At 32.5% G+C, this 18,196-nt stretch overlaps 1 protein-coding gene across 5 annotated transcripts in view; it reads right to left on the reverse strand.

Annotated features, from left to right (window-relative positions):
- LOC106871954 (protein still life, isoform SIF type 1) overlaps nt 1-18,196 on the reverse strand; it is a 903,947-nt gene that overhangs the window by 464,473 nt on the left and 421,278 nt on the right. For 2 of the 5 annotated variants that reach the window (XM_089349425.1, XM_089349426.1), the window contains one exon: nt 14,282-14,383. The exons of the other annotated variants lie outside the window; for them this stretch is intronic. In XM_089349425.1, the coding sequence (XP_089205551.1) occupies nt 14,282-14,383 (102 nt within the window). The remainder of the gene's footprint in view (nt 1-14,281; nt 14,384-18,196) is intronic. 5 annotated transcript variants of the gene reach the window in all.

Below are 18,196 nucleotides of genomic sequence, written 5' to 3' on the forward strand. Positions count from 1 at the left end.
ACTTTTTTCGAACAACGAAAAAAACAAACAAAGAAACGAGACATGCAGCATAAAGAGTATACCCCTTCATCAGTTGTCCATGTTTCATCTACTCTGCGTTTTGAATTCGAAACATGGAGTAGATGAAACAGGGACAACTGATGAAGGAGTATACTCTTTATGTTGCATGTCTCATTTCTCAGATTGTGTTTTTTTGTTGTTCGAAAAAAGTCCATTTTCTATGTTTTCGTTTTTATGTTTTTCGTTTCTCATTGTGTTTAATGTTTTTTTGATGTGCGGTACCCATATATGCATGTATGTATACATATAGATATAGGTATGTAGATATATGTATGGATATATGCATATATTATTTATATTGTTATATATATATATATATATATAGAAAAGAGAAAAAGTGCAGGGAAAGAGACAGAAAGATAGATACATTTATAAAGGTAGGTAGATAGATAAGTACATAGATACACATTACCCAAGAAAACATACAGAAACATACACACATGCAATATTATATATATATATATGCTGGTGTCACATAACTGGCACCTGTGCCAGTGGCACATTAAAAGCACCTTCAATCATTGGGTCTCATGGAGGCAGCTGAGCTCCTTTCGAGTGTTGGGCCTCACAAGGCAATGACCGACACCTTTGGCATTATGTTGTGCTTGAGAAGACCCATCAAGCCAATAAAATCGCAGTAGTGGCAGATATCGGAGTCATGCAAATGGTACCCATGCTAATGGCATGTAAAAGCACCCATTACACTCTTGGAGGGGTTGGTGTAAGGAAGGGCATCCAGCCATATAAACCATCCAAATCAAACTGTGGTCTGGTGCAGCCTTCCAGCTTGCCAGCCCTGGTCAAACGGTCCAACCCATGCCAATATGGACAACAGAAGCTCTACTACCTGGAGAGAAGGTGAGAAAGGTATGCAGTGATATACATATAAAAGATCCTGGAAGGTCTAAGCTCCCAAATTTGGAATTAGAAGGTATACCAACCACCAAACTGGACGGCACTGCATACTACCAAAGATATCATCTTCTTCATCTTAGATAAGGACCCAGTACTGCAATGGCTTGACTTTTAAGGGACCACTGTTTAACATCCAACCAAGGACCCTAAGAGATCTGCATGGTGCAGATGTGGAAACATTCAAAAAGCACCTGGACAAATTTTTATCTGCAATCCCAGATGTGCTCAAATCACAGCAGAAGGCACAAAGAAGAGCAGCTTTGTTCAGCTAGCTTCTTCACCAAAAACAATACTGAAAGGCGGTGCTCCAGTATGGACCTAGCCTCTGACTGAAACTAGTGAAAGAATGAAAGAATATATATATATATGTATATTACACATGCACACACACACACACACACACACACACACACACACACACACATACACACATTTATAATGATTAGTCTTTCAAATTGTTAACTATTTTGATCATAACTAAAACATTGAAAGAGGAAATTAGTGAGCATATCTATGATTTTTATCAGTGTATCCCATAAAGTGAAGTAGTTGTAAAGCAAAGGTTGAATATATCAATAAAATGTTGAGACCAATTACACCATCTATACCCCTTTATCTAATTATAAAGCCTTGTTACAATATTAGAAATCACCATTTAGAAATGAAATATTTCATACATTCCTGGGAAAGAAATTAGGCTTTATGCAAGTGAAATAATGGTAATTCATTAAACTCACTTACCTACTGACTACATTTAAACTTTAAAATATTTAAGTTAAGCGTAATAAATTTTTTTAACTTTCATAAAATTTCTTTGTGATATTATAAGTAACATTATTAGAAACTTTCAAATCAATTAAATGATATTAAGAAAACATCAGTCAATAAGTTGATAATCAATTATTTTCAAGACAGTCAGCTTGGTCTGACAGTTGTACCATCAATTTGTTACTGTAGTTGAAGCTATCTTACTATGCTGAAAGGAAATTCAAATTTTACCAAGTGATTTTCATAATTTTGTAACAATGGTCTCTATATTGAGATGTCTTTTTATAAATTCTGTCCTTAATCGGAAGCTTTAACAATGAAGTTATGCTTGAAATTTCTCTAAATTATTTGTCCTAGTGGATAGTTTCCCATGAAAAAGAAATTATTGATGATTTGTAATGAAAGTATCAGTTGGGAATTCTATTACTATATAGCCAAACCTTGTACCTGCAATACATGTCAAACTAGAATTTGAAGCACTACTATTAAATGTTTTGTGGTACTTTAGCTCCATACCCTAAATGAATAATAAAAATTTATAGTGTATACTAATAGAGATTATTTGTAATTTAAGTTGTCAGTGACAACACATTTGGAATTTATATCTGAATAAAAGCACTGCAGATGATAGGAAATATGATGAATGATACTAGTGATAATAGTTGAAAGGTTAGCATTGAAATTAAATATTTAGTATTCATCATCATCATCATCATCATAATCACTGAACATCTATCTTCCATGTTGGATGGCTTGACAGGAGTTAGCAAGGTTGGGAGTCATACCAGGCTCCATTGTCTGTTTTGGCATGGTTTCTACAGCTGGATGCCCTTCCTATTGCCAACCATTTTACAGAATATATTGGATGATTTTTATGTGGCACCATCACTGACAGGGTACCTTGCAAAACAAAAAAATATATTAATTATATTAAGTTCTAATTATTACAGATATCTGTTATGTGAGAGAAACTTTTAAAATTCTTCAGTTCATTTTTTCCTCTAATTTAATGAAATAACTACTTTTCTCCCAAACCCTTTATTATTTATGCTAATGAAATCCCTATCTCCCTATGACACTACTCTCTACTATACCATCTACTATCATATCTAAATGCCTCTCTTGTGCCATTTACTCCTCATGAAAAACAAACATAATGACAGTTTACAATACATTCCCCGTTAATAACGTTCACTATTCTTACTACACCCATCATTATAAAGAAACAGTAATGTGTGCCTAATTTATATGGAAGTATCAACTCTCACTATATACTTACAAATAATGTAGAAATAACACCTGAAATGTATATTCATAAACTTACTATGAATATATTTGATACTAAATATATATGTTTCATGAAACCCTGTCTGTAAACAGCAAGAAGTAATTCTACTTTAGTCTATGAAAGAGATAAAAGAGTGATATGGAGTGAGAGGTAGCTCATTTGCTCTTGTGCCTGTGCGCACACACACACACACACACACACACACACACACACACACACACACACACACACACACACACACACAGAGGATTTTCCTTTCAAATTTGTTATTATGAACCTCAAATTTGTTATTATGAACCTCAAATTTGTCATGAGTATCAATTTCATTATCCTCAGTCTTGATTACACTGTTGTCAATTTTGAATTTGCCTTCATCAACTTAAATGATTCCAAAATAGGATGGAGTGAATCTGTTTTTATGAACAGTAATTATTTGTCCCAGAGTTGTAAAAGAATGTAAACATTAATAGAACAGCATGAAATATACATTTATTACATTAAATATACATAAAACTACATACTATATATACAACATGACAAAGACAAAAATATCATCAGTTTAACCTTTTATTCATTATTCCCATTTCTTAACTATCTTAACATATTCCAGTACAATCATCTTCATATATGTAATAATTGGCACCCAACTAACTTTGATTATTGAATATGATAGTACTCAATTTCTCAAAGAGAATTAAGAATTAGGAATAATGAATAAAAAGTTAAATGTTATTTATTTTTGTCTTTTTTTTGTTGCATATGTATGTTGTATAGTATGTAGTTTCACTTACATCTAATGTACATTTATGGTAATGTCAGGTACAGTTTTTATTATACCAAACTTATAATCCATTATAAGATTCTTTAACATTTACATACATTTACAATTCTGCACAAGTAATCACCGATATCAATGTCTTTCCATAAAAAAAATTACTCTATTTAACAGTGATGACATTTAAGTTTACAATGACAGAATTGAGATAACAACATAACTGAGACTAAAAATAATGAAATTCAGGCTGGCAATGACGAATTTGCAGTTGATAAAGACAAATTTGACAGGGGAAAGATTTCTACACCATAAAACCCTTCCTTAAGCCAACTACTTTACAGAGTGTTCTGGGTGCATTTTTACATGGCACCAGCACTAGTGAGGTCATCAAATAACTCACAACACAAGCCTCTCGACTAAGTGGGTAAGTAGAATAGAGAAATGTAGCTTTTTGTCAAGTGTTTAGAGGTTAAAGTATGATATAGGAATGGGTGTCTTGCTACAGAGAGATACAGATGGTGGTGACAAGGTATCAGGGCATACTCTCATATTACAAGAAGGTGAATATAAGGCAGAATAAGTACAGAGAATTGGGAAGGGTAGATGGGCAAGTTTGCAAGAGTGTGAAAGGAAAATAACAGATGGTTAGAAAGGAGAATATGATGAATGGCAAGCAAGAGTGGAGGGATGATTGATAATGAATAGTAGTTTGATGTGGAAAATAAAGAAAATAAAAGTGGGTCATGGATAAGTAGGTGATAAGTGGCAATACAAAAAGAGTGGAAAGTAAAGGAATAATACAACCATCGATAGATGAGGAATACTAAGATAATGTGAAGTGTGGTTGAGACAGTTGGATGCTCAGTGACAGTGATGGAAGTCAGAGCTACATTGTGGTGGATATAGTGACAAAGTGAAGGAGTCAATGGCAAATATGAATGAGTTTTGAAAATGACAGAAGATATGACAGGGTGTTAAGGATGAGGTAATGATGTCATAAAATATATCTCAGGGGAAAAGGGTATTAATGGAAAATAAAGTGGGAAAGGATAATATTGACAATGAGGGATAGAGGACATTAAAAAGTGATTCTAAGGAGAGAGATAACAGGTAGCACAGAAAAGGAGGAAATATGTATAGTTTTTTCATATAACCTATAACAGCAGATGAAGAAATAGTGCTGTAGTCAAAAGAGTGATGAAGGCATAGGTGTTAAGAAGATGAGAGGTGGGAAAGGCTTGATGGGGACAGATTGAGTGTAGGGGCATAGGCATAAATAATATGCTTTTAGGACACACACACACATACAAACACGCGTATGTATATATATATACACACACCACATTGTATATATCATCATCACCATCATTTAATGTTTGTTTTCCATACTGAAATGGGTTGGACAGTTTGATCAGAACTAGTAAGCTGGAGCAGGCTCCAGTCTGATTTGTCATGGTTTTTATGGCTAACCTTCCTAATGCCAACCACTTTACAGAGTGTGCTGGGTGCTTTTATATGGCATTGTGTAAGTACATCTATAAGGCACTGGCATGAGTGCTTTTTACTTGACACTGTGTATACATATCAAGGTAGATCATGACAGATTGTAGCACTACAAGTCTCCCATGATCTCAACCTAGTTGAGTCATAGCTACAGGAGCTTTGCACAATGCACTGTTGAAACTGAAACCATGATTGTTTTTCTACAAAAGACAAACTCACTACAAATAGCTCCAAACTTTTAGAAACCATGGAAACATGCTCCAATTTTAAGGAGAGAGTGTTAGTCAGTTCCATTAACCAATAAAATATCATCTTTGCCTGGTACTTTATTTTACTGACTCCGGAAGAATGAAAACCAAAGTTGACCTAGGTGAGATTTGAACTGAGAATGTAAAGAGCTGGAAAAAACCCTTATAATATTCCACCTGACTTTCAAACATCAATACCAAATAGCCTACGTATAAACTATAGAAAATTGATATTTGCATAAAATTTCTGCTAACTTATTTACAAAACTATTTGATACATCATGTTAATATCTAATAAGCAAAAGGTGGTGAGCTGGTAGAATCGTAAGCACACCAGGCAAAATGCTTAGTTGCAGTTTTTCTATTTTTACACTCTGAGTTCAAGTTCAAATTCTGCCAAGGTTGACTTCGCATTTCATCTTTTGGAGTTAATGAAATAAGCATCAGTCCAACACTAGGTTTCATCTAATTGACTCAGCCACTCCCCTGAAATTGCTAACCTTGTGCCGAAATTTGAAATCAATATTTAGTGAGCAAAATAAGAAATGTATTTCTCTTTTGAGTAAACACTTTGTTGCTATTTTCTCTTTTCTCTTCACAAAACAAGAAAGTTATCCTTTAAAACTACTTCATACTTATTTTCCAGTGCAAGTGTGGGACAAATGGAAGGGTAGGATTTTGCAAATTTTGATATCAACACATTAATTTTTGCAACAAAACAAATGAGGTGCCTTTTGTCAACAAAGTAAAATAAGACAAGAAGAGAATTGATGATGATGATGATGATGATGTATACTCTCCTTGCCTTAATTTTGCTATTTGACAAGAGACACCTCCTTTGTTTTGTTGCAAATTTCATGTGTTAATATCAAAATTTAATGCCAAATGATATGTTAACTGTTTAACTTCAGAACATATCTAGGCAGATACATACGTTTTATCAAAGCCTATGTATGTTTTACTATGAAGTTTGCTTTCCTTTACAAATACATATGATCCTTCCTTGCTAAAAAGGCTATCCACTGTGTAGGCATAAAAGCCATCAGTTATTGACTTCTATATTTCCCATTGTTAGTTCTTCCAGCTTTGTGCTTTTACCAATAGCTGATAGTTCTGGATTTTCTTATATCAATTTTTATATGTATATACCAAACAAATTTGATTCTTTTTCTCATGAAAAAGAGATGAATTCAAACCACTGTATTTAATCATTCTTCCTTAGAAACAGATTTACTAGAACTCCTTCTCACTGAACCTTATCTTCAATATCAATCTACAAAAATCCAAATAACACACAGATACTAATACCATTTAATTTTAAACTAAGTATTCAAAATTGGTAAACTTCAAATAAAGGATTAAATTTGTATGTAGAGAAAGAATTTGATTGCAATTGGATTTTCCTATCAAGTTTTAATATATTAAGGTGGGTGTTTTATTTCAATTGATTCAAACGTAATGCTTTGGTACTTTCTTGCAGATGGGCTAATGTAAAGTATGTTTGTGATATATAAATATAAACTTATTCATGAACATACAATAATTAGCTTCCATTTTGGAAGGTAGAAAGCTAGCATGTGATTTTATCAAGTATATTTAATTATAGTTTTTAGAAGTTGCCTGTAACTCTTAACCAAATAATTTTGAAAATTCTTTTTAAGCATTAAAGATGTAAAAATGTAAGCATGAACCTTTTAAAAGAAACATGGAATTTTTTTAAACACTTTGATTAGTTTATTGATTTGAAGAGCAAAACCTCTCTAGTTTTTCTTATGTTTAAATTTTTACTGTGTTGCAACTGTAATTTCATATGAAATGCCAAGTAAACATAAACAAATGAGTTACAGAAACCTTTAGGCTACTTCAACTGAAGAAAAAAAATAATACACTCACAACTACGTCCAGAATATCATGCACTAGTTGAAAGAATCATATCAAATAAAATTTTAAAATTCAATCATTATTTTACTTTCTTTATATTTTAGATAAAATATTTTTGTGAGTAATAATTGCTTCAATTTTTTTTTAATGTTGCACTTACATTTGCAAGCCATCTGCTGAAATATTTTACTATTAAATTAGAAACATCTTCATTCCAGTTTGTCAACTGAGATGGCAGATCTCTTGACTTTACCAAAGGTAGAATACCAAAATATAATAATTTCCTTAGAACATAGTTAATAAACGTACAACATTTCTGGAATAAACTGTAACATAGCCTTACAAAGATAATGCAAAACTTTCATTTCTACAGATTATATGCAACTATTAAGTAGCAGCAATTACAGTTAAACATTAAAAGAATGAATCTAGGCTGTGAATGTTTAACTGATGACTTTTGACTGTCATGTGTGTTTGTAAGAGAACAAGATGTATTTATGGAGTTTTCATTAAGAAAAATTATAATAGCTTATCTATGAACTTCCTGCAACTTGGGTGACATAGGTCAAGAAATGATGTTCTAACCAACTTAAGAGAGACACCAACTTAAGAGAACCACTTTAAAGAGAGACAATTATTAATGTAGTTTTTATTTGAATGAACTGCTCAAGATAATAAGAAAATATTGTTCAAATATCTATTTCCAAAAAAGAATCATATATAGAAGACTTTGAGCTGACAATATCACAAGACAGCTTTAGCTGTAATGTAAATCTAATGTAAAAAAAACAGTTAAAACCATCACTAATAGTAAGGGAATTTTTGGTTTTGAGTACATCGGAAAAATCTCAAAACCAAAAATTGGAACCAAATTAAAACAAAAATATGTATTAAAAGCAAGACAAATTCTGACTTTGATTTCCAATAATAAAATATAGACGCAAAAATCAATATTGAATACATAATTTTGAGTCATTAGACTAGCATAACTCAAATAATGATTGAGTATTATATTTTATTGAAATTAATAATATAGACTATTTAGAATTAATCAAATTTCATTTCTCATGGTCCACTTCAATCACATGATATTATTTATAGTGATTGTGCCTGCTGGATGGAATGCTTAGTGGTATTTTGCCCGTCGCTACTTTCTGAGTTCAAATTTTGCTGGTGTCAACTATGCCTTTCATCCTTTTGGGGTCAATAAAATAAGTACAAGTTGAGTACTGGAGTTGATGTAATCAACTGGCCCCCACTCCCAACAAATTTCAGGCCTTGTGCCTCTAGAAGAAAGGATTATTTATAGTGATTGTGAGGTCATGTGTATACTTTTATGGAATTATATACACCCTAGTAAAGCTGAAAAACAGGTGTGATGCTGTAACTGAAAAAATAATTCAAGACAATTTGACTAATTTTAATGATATTTAAAAATTTTTCTGAGAATTTATTTTGCATCATGATAGAGCCAGTAAACATATTAAGACAGAAATACTCAGTTGTACCATACTGAAGAATATTATCAACCTGAACTGCTGTGTTAACCATTCTGAAAACAACAATTCTTTAGGTAGAGAGTACATCTCTCAAAAATAGAATGACATCTTTATTGTTCACTAATATATCAGACCATCCAAGAAACAAATAACTACCACACAGTAAAAACTACCATAACAAAGTGTAAGCTATTTTCACCTACTTGAAGCATACATATTTCTTAAACACTAATTTCATTATACCTACCAACCTCAGACTACCTCTAGTTCTATAACTCAAAATTTGTTGTTTTAAAACATTCACATTTAAATGAAATCCTTTTCTTGTAATCTTATGAAAATATCTCATATAAAGTTATTTTCTAAACAACAACTTAATAATGAAAATTTGTTTTTGCTTTTACTGATTTTAGCTACTAAGACTATATCCATGCTTAAAGATTTTCACTAAAGAGATAGTTGATCATATCAACCCTAGTACTTATTTCTGTCTAGTACTTATTTTATTAATCTCTATTTACCAAATGGCAATATTATTTTTTGACATAAAGGAATGCAACTCAATGCTGTACACACACACACACACACACACACACACACACATGTGCGCGCGTGATGATGGGTATCATCATTTTACATTCACCTTCTATACTGGCATAGGTTGAATAGCTCAATAGCATTTGATGCATTGGATGACCATGTCATACTTTAGAGTCACTTTGGCAGGGTTTCTATGACTGGATACCCTTCCAAATACTAACCACCTCACAGATTGTAGTGGGGATTTTTGTATGGCACCTATACAATGAAAGTGGACCTGAGGGAGAGACAGCAGTTCTCCTAGGTTGTCCATACAATCCTGAGGCCAGATGCAGTTCTGTAGTTTGAAAAGGCAAGGAAAATAAACTTGATCAAGCTTACAGTCAAGTGAGAAGCAGGATCTCATCAGGTCTATGAATTAAAGCATGCCAGATACAAGAGCCTTCTGCAGGGTTCTAGGGTGAAGGGATGACAGCCATGGCTTTTCCCAGTCAAGGTTGACTGTAGAGGATCCCCTGCCTATTTGGTATGGAAGATGCTTATAGCCATTGGAATGAGAGGTGTCTGTGAGCAGGATGGGAGAGGCAGCAGAAAGAGCCTCTTGCAGGAGGAGTTAAGCTGGAATCCAGAAAGACATGATGAGCTGTGATTTTCCCACCTCTGATGACCCACTAAGAGGAGGGTGTTAGATTCAGGGTCAAAATACTCAATGATCGTTGGATACCATCTGATGACGTTAGTTTCTCTTGGCCAAGGTTCCATTCCCTTTGGTGAGTGCAAAGAAAGTACCTTTTTCTAGGTGGTGCCAATAACATAATATTTATATACATGCACATGTATGTATATGCATATATAAACATATATATATATAAAATACAAACACACACATGCACAAGACTGGCTCCAGCACAGTTTCTATCAAGTGAACTTTTCTCACAAAGCATTCGTCACCCTTACAAAATGCCCTATACAGGGTGGTTGAACCAGGGACCATATGATTGGGAAAACAAGTATCTGGTTTTAATCCGAGATTGTTATTATCCAAATGTTTGATTATTTTCAAAATTAACTTTATCACAAAGACAATGTGTTTCATTAAAAATATAATCATAAGATTTAATTTTGTCAATCAGCATTATACCAACACACAGACACACAGACACACACACACACACACACACACACACACACACACACACATATTAATATATTTGTATATTAGGATAAGAATATTTTTTTTCGTTATAAGAGAACACTGTTCTCATTCTCAATGTCAAACATTGAACTAAAACAATCATGTAACTAATAATAGAACAAATCTTATCCATCCAACTGCATTAACTTCTTGATAGAATCTGTCTTTTCTCCTGTCAGAAAGGAGATAGACCACTCACTAGATGTAGTTAAATTAATAACTAGATACAAATCAACCAATCTCTAAATACAGGCAAACCAACAGCTATATACAGATGCAGAGGAATAAACAGAAACAGCCAGGAAAAATGGATTAGAAATAAAGTGACTTGTATCATTAAATACCAGCTGAGTTCTTTTCAGTGAATGCATCTGAGTTGCAAATGATTTCTTGATCCTGGAAACACATTGGCAGTGCTTTCTGCTGCTTATTTCAAATTCTTAGAAGTACTTAAACTCAGCATTGCAAGCTAATAAAATACTTTAACAAGGCATTGCTTCTGTTACTTACAATGATGATCTGTATCTAGCAATGGTACAAATTCACAGCAATTCTTGTTCTTCTTGAACAGCTAAAATTTGATAATTATAAATAAGTGTATGGGGAGTGAATTCCAGAAGTTAACATTCTAAAGAAAGTTTGGGTGAAGTGGTTAGTGCAAGCCTGGGGTAGGAGTGCACACAATCATAGGTAATGATAGTAGGTGAGACAAATGAATACCTGAAAGAAAGTGGTATGAGATCATGAGACCAGTCAGATCCAAAGAACAGAGGCCTCTTTAGTAGTCACAGAAAAGGTAAAAGAAAGAGACAGTTATATCTTAGGGCCAAAAGTTGGAAGGCATTGATAAGTGACTTTATGACAATCAGTTGGGATCATTGTCTGAATAAAGTTAAGAAGACAAAAATAGCCAGTCACACACATACAAACCAAGTCAGTATGACCTCTACAGGCACACATATGCAAACACATCTTTGTTAAAATGAGAAACAAAATCAACACACACAAAAAAAAAGACAAAAGGAAAACCCAAACTGAAGTAAGTACAAGCAACATGCTCATTAAATATATATTGCAGTTATCTGAAATATTTTTCAGTTAGTGATTTAGTTTGAAAGGTCATTGCTGATGTAGAAGAATTCAAAAGGTTAAACAGGGGATTGATTAGTGATTAAAAACAAAATGAATTTAAGCTTTTCATAGCCTTCAATGACAATAAAGATAAAATAAAAATCTGGTAACAATCCAAAAGAGAAGTAAATAATATCAAATTGAGTATCAATAATTTACTCAAAGTTTTATCAGGAATATCAGACGACATTAAGCTGCAATGGCTCAAACAGTTTGAAATAGCAGCCAAATTTCCCTTAAATTACACCACACTTAGTAAAGAAGTACACATTAAATAATGTGGTTCTGGATGTGTTGTACTAATGAAAAATACAGGTAGTCATTGCTGGAATGTTATTGATTATAGTTCTGCTCTAAACAATAATGACAATTAAGTGACAATGATTTTTAACCAAAGCAAAGGTAAGGCTACACATACATTCATGTGTGTGAAAAAGGTCAAACAAACCAGGGAGCCTGTACATGATTGCTCAACATGCAAAAAATAACAGTCAAATTTCTTTTAAACTGCATCCTAAAGGGAAGAACACATTGGCTAATGTGATCCTAGATAAATAAGATAGTCATGGCTGGAATATTTTTTTATCAATGGTATACAGGGTCATTGCTAACTGGGAGCTAAAAAAAAAAAAAGAACAAGTATTTTTGGACTGTTTTCCAAATCTACTATTACATTGAAAAATCTGCAAAGTTTAAAAGAGTTTTGCTTTCTCCTTATTAAAGTCTTCAAGTCTTTCTAAGATATTACATTTTGTTTCAAGGCCATAGAGCAGTTCATAGAATGAGCAAACCTATGATCAAATGGGTGCAAGTACAGCCAAATGGTTAAGAAATTTTCTAAGCAATCATGAAGTCCCAAGAATTCCACTGCTCAAAACATAGGTGTGTATTGTCATATATTCAGGTCAACCCAAGTTATGTATGTCCAACTAGATGGACAAACTGTGGAACTTGTCAAATGAATTGTACCTATAATTCAAAAAGTCAGCAATGTCACACACTATAACAAGTTAATGACATAGTGTGTGACAGGATTATGTTAAGAGCACTATTATGTGCAGAATATTCAGTCTTATGAATTAATTGAATCTTTCAGTGATGTAACACCAAAGTAAGAAATACTTTCTTAGACAGAATTAATCAATATGAATGCTCTGCTGCTAAGTCAAATATTTATTATGGATATTGGCTATGTTAACAATTGGGTGGTTATGTACTGGATGACATAAACAAAAATTTTTCATGAACTGAAATTTGCCTTTTAGTTGGAGAAATAAAAAAAAAAAGCTAGTGGTAATTGTTAGAGACTCTCAAAGAAAAAGAGAAATGATTTTAAGAAATAATTTTGCCAAATATTCAATTTTCATACTTAAAGGGAAAATCATATCACTGTCATCAAACAAGGTGACAGCTATGGACATATTTCAATTTTATTAGACTGTATAATAACAATATTTAGTCCTCATAAAAATTAATATATAAACAATCAATTTGTTAAGTTTTTCATACATAAATAGTTTGATCAAGATACAAGCATGGCTCTAACTACACTGAAGTTGACAAACTAGACTAGGTTCATATAACAACCTTTTGGTTTGTTTTGTGCTGTTCAGGGATTATAACCTCAACATTTTAAAGCAATACTCTTGGTAATAAATAATGGAAACTAATAAAAACTGTAGGTTTGATTTTCATTGTCAATGTCTTCATTGGAAACAATTTTGGAGTAGTCTTATCTACTGAAAGGCTTTACCAACAGTGCCTGATTTATGCATTTTATGCAAATAATACCAAACTGTTGATTTGCACAAAGTAAATGTTTTATTAGAATATCTTCATATTTTTTATTTCATTTTTTTTTTTTTTTTGTGAATGGCATTAAATATTATTTTTGTATTTGCTTGCTAGATAATGAGTTTTCCTTTCAGTAATTTGCAGTAATAACTACTATTTGATGTTGATAACTTTGTTGCTTTGAAGAAGGAACTGTCACAAAAGTAGTTCTGTTTTTGAAAGTAACTTAATAAACATTTAGATAAATTGTTTATACATCTTTGTGGGTGTAGATATCGTTAAAATACATAATAAAGATGACCACATAGCAAGTAGGTGGGGCTGTCGTTGAATATGAAAGCATCAAATTATACAAGTTAGTATATAAAATGCAAGTTCTTGCCAAGGTTAAGTCATTTAACTTATTGTGATCACTTAATTGATCACTGTTTAGGAAACTAAATAAAAATGTGGAACCTTTGAGAGGTTCTAGTAGATTCATTATGAAAACATTACAGAAATATCAGATCTGGTCACATATCAGTGTCCTTTTAAGCAGGGATACCAATCAAAGATTATCTGAAGTTTAGTATGAAACTACATTTATGTAGCTGTGGAGTATTTTTATTAGTAAAGCTTTAAATAGGATAAGATGGGTTAGCACATTGAAGATTTATCATCTTAAAGCATGCTAGATAACCTCACCAAATTTGGAATACTGCGAAAGCAGAACTGGCAGTTTGATAATTTTTCTTCTGCTGCACCACCAATATAAGGCAGTGAAATATTCCCCAAATTGTTGTGAGTCTATATAAACAAGAAAGTCATGGGTCATGTTAATGTAAGAAACAAAGTATGGAAAAATAAATAATAAATTTATTGATACTTTTCAATTCATACATTTAAAAAAATTATTAAAAACAATATAAAAATGAATGTCTCATATAATGCAACCAATTATTTGTGAAAAAGGAAAGATATGTACATTTTCAGTTAATTAGGCCAAATAAAGTCAAAGAATGTATCTTGCTTTAGGTTATAATGAATACCAATGTCTGATTTTAACTTATGACTTATAAGTTTCATTTTCTCATCATTTACTTCAGCAATGCTTCTATTTAATAGTTGGTTAGTTATTTGTAGGATAGGCACATGAAGCACCTCCTCAGGTAATTCCTGATCTTTTTATAACTGATCACAGTATACAGGATCAAACAATATAGTAGCTCATGTTAGATCATGAAATAGGTTGATGGTCAAAACCATATATGTTTCAGAATACTTGATTTTTCAGAATCATGTGTGTGTGTGTGTGTGTGTATATTGCATAAAAGGAAGAAAAATAAGAAATAATAAAGAGAGAAAAATAAAGGGAAATAAAATTAATAACACAAAATACAATAATAAAGAAAATTAATTGAATAAAAAGAAACAGTTGTACAGATTTTAGACAGAAGGTGACAAATACAAGGATATAAAATGTTATTGATCATAAAAATAGCTATACTCTTGAATAAATCACAATAATGATCATAGTTGTGATAAAGAATAATTGAGATGGTTTATAGTAAGGCAAAGTAGTAACAAGATTTATCAATGAGCAAGAAGAGGTGATGATGAAAATAAATAAAAATATTTATAGCTTGACTAACAGTTATATAAGTTGTGAGAGAAAATCTGCTGAAGCCTGACTTATGCTGCTCACAATATAAATATGAGTAGCTCCACCCCATTAAAAATTCTGACTAACAAAATTTAAACAACCCAGCTAAATGAATATAAATAAAGTTACATAATTTACTATTATGATTAATAATGGAATACATTTGTTGAAGTCAGATTAACCATGTTATCTATCCAACAGATCCCTAACATTTTAAGAATGCACTACAAGCTCTAATGTTCTGTTTTCAACTATTTGTAAGTAAAAGTCATAAGTGTTTAATTGTCAACAGATAAACATTTTACAGCAAAGCACCACAGATGTGGCTAGCTTACTCCAGTTATACAGATGTTTAATAACATTATCCCTCTAAACAATACTTGATTAGTTTAAATAACAGATGACTTTTAAATGTTTGAGTATATTAATACAAATAATACAAAATAAAATCTCTAGCTATCATGGTATGTTCAAGGAGGAAATGAACAGTAATGATGAAACTAAGTTTTTAAAACAGATATCAGTTTCCTTTAAGATAAGTAGTATATTTTTAATCAATACATCCATTACACTTCAATAGTTTACACAAACATAATCTAACAACATTTAACTAGTTTTAATAGTGGAAATAGAATAGATACAAAAACGAAGTAGAATAGATTTAGTAATGCTGAATAACAAACATAAGTACCAAGTTATTATGTAAAGCTTTGTTAGAGATATCAGTTTATAAGAAATGCTAAAATGTACTCAAGGTATTTCTTACATAACTTCTTGCAGATTCTCGACTATTCTTTTAGCTGATAACTTTTGTGAGAATTAACTAACAGATCACTCAATGAGGATTTATATCATATGCAATACCTGCTTTGAAATTTTTGATTAAAATTTCAGCATAACTGCTCCTAAACATAGATTCAAATAATTGCAGCAGACAAAAATTGAAACATAAAAGTGATCATTGTTGCAAAATGGAAAAAGATATTGGATCAATATCTTTCACAAATTTATTATCATTACAATCGTTATGATATTTGACAGAAAGAACCAATTATAACTTGTAGTTTTCAGAAATCCAATACAAGTCAGTCTCACAAGTTTTAAAATTAACTATGATTTTCATAATAGGAATTGCTAATAATGACAAGCTTCTGTTTTCCTCTAGTCATTTCAGTGCTATTTTAGCATTGTTTCTTATTTAAAAAGTAACAGTTAAGACTTATACATACATACATACATACATACATACATATATACATACATACATATGTATACATACATATGTATACATACATATATACATACATACATATATATACATACATAAATACATACATACATATATATACATATATACATACATATATATATACATTCTTTTATATATATATATATATATATATATATATATATATATATATATATATATATATATATATATATATATACATATACATATATACATATACCTATATATATCTATTTTATATATATATATATATATATATATATAATTATATATAATTATATATAATTATATATATTTATTCTTTCATATATATATATATATATATATCATCATCATCATCATCATCATCGTTTAACGTCCGCTTTCCATGCTAGCATGGGTTGGACGATTTGACTGAGGACTGGTGAAACCGGATGGCAACACCAGGCTCCAGTCTGATTTGGCAGAGTTTCTACAGCTGGATGCCCTTCCTAACGCCAACCACTCAGAGAGTGTAGTGGGTGCTTTTACGTGTCACCCGCACGAAAACGGCCACGCTCGAAATGGTGTCTTTTATGTGCCACCCGCACAAGCCAGTCCAGGGGCACTGGCAACGATCTCGCTCGAAAATCCTACAGGAGCCAGTCAGGCGGTACTGGCAACGGCCACGCTCAAAATGGTGCATCTCATGTGCCACCCGCACAAGAACCAGTCCAGGGGCACTGGCAACGATCTTACTTGGCTTGCCGGGTCTTCTCACGCACAGCCCATTTCCAAAGGTCTCGGTCCGTAGTCATCGCCTCGGTGAGGCCCAATGTACGAAGGTCTTGCCTCACCACCTCAGCCCAGGTCTTCCTGGGCCTACCTCTTCCACGGGTTCCCTCAACTGTTAGGGTGTGGCACTTTTTCACGCAGCTATCCTCCTCCATTCTCACCACATGTCCATACCAGCGCAATCGTCTCTCTTGCACGCCACAACTGATGCTTCTAATGTTCAGCTTTTCTCTCAAGATACTTACACTCTGACGGGTATTCACATTGACATTACACATCCAACGGAGCATACTGGCTTCATTCCTTGCGAGCTTACGTATGTCCTCAGCAGTTACAGCCCATGTTTCACTGCCATGTAGCATGGTTGTTCGTACGCATGCGTCATACAGTCTGCCTTTTACTCTGAGTGAGAGTCCCTTTGTCGCCAGCAGGGGTAAGAGCTCTCTAAACTTTGCCCAGGCTATTCTTATTCTAGCAGCTACACTTTCAGCGCACCCACCCCCACTACTAACTTGGTCGCCCAGATAGCGGAAGCTATCGACTACCTCTAGTTTTTCACCCTGGAATGAGATAGAAGTTGTTTCCTGTTTGTTTGCAGTCTTTATTGCACCTGAACATCTGCCACAAACAAAAACTAACTTGCTAGTTAACCTGCCTTTGATGTTGCTGCACCTCTTATGTGTCCATAGCTTGCACCGGGTACATCTTATAGAGTTACTACCTACTCCTTTTCTACATACTGAGCAGGGCCATCTACCTGAAGGGGTTTGTGTTTTATATATACTTATATATATATATATATATATATATATATATATATATGTATGCATATATATATATTTTATATATATATACTTATATATATATATATATATATATATATATATATATATATATATATATATATTCTTTTCATTGCACCTTTAACTCAAAACTCTGTGGTACCTTAAATCAA

The sequence above is a fragment of the Octopus bimaculoides genome, chromosome 3, assembly GCF_046866305.1.
Source record: "Octopus bimaculoides isolate indiv1 chromosome 3, ASM4686630v1, whole genome shotgun sequence".
NCBI classification, from domain to species: domain Eukaryota; kingdom Metazoa; phylum Mollusca; class Cephalopoda; order Octopoda; family Octopodidae; genus Octopus; species Octopus bimaculoides.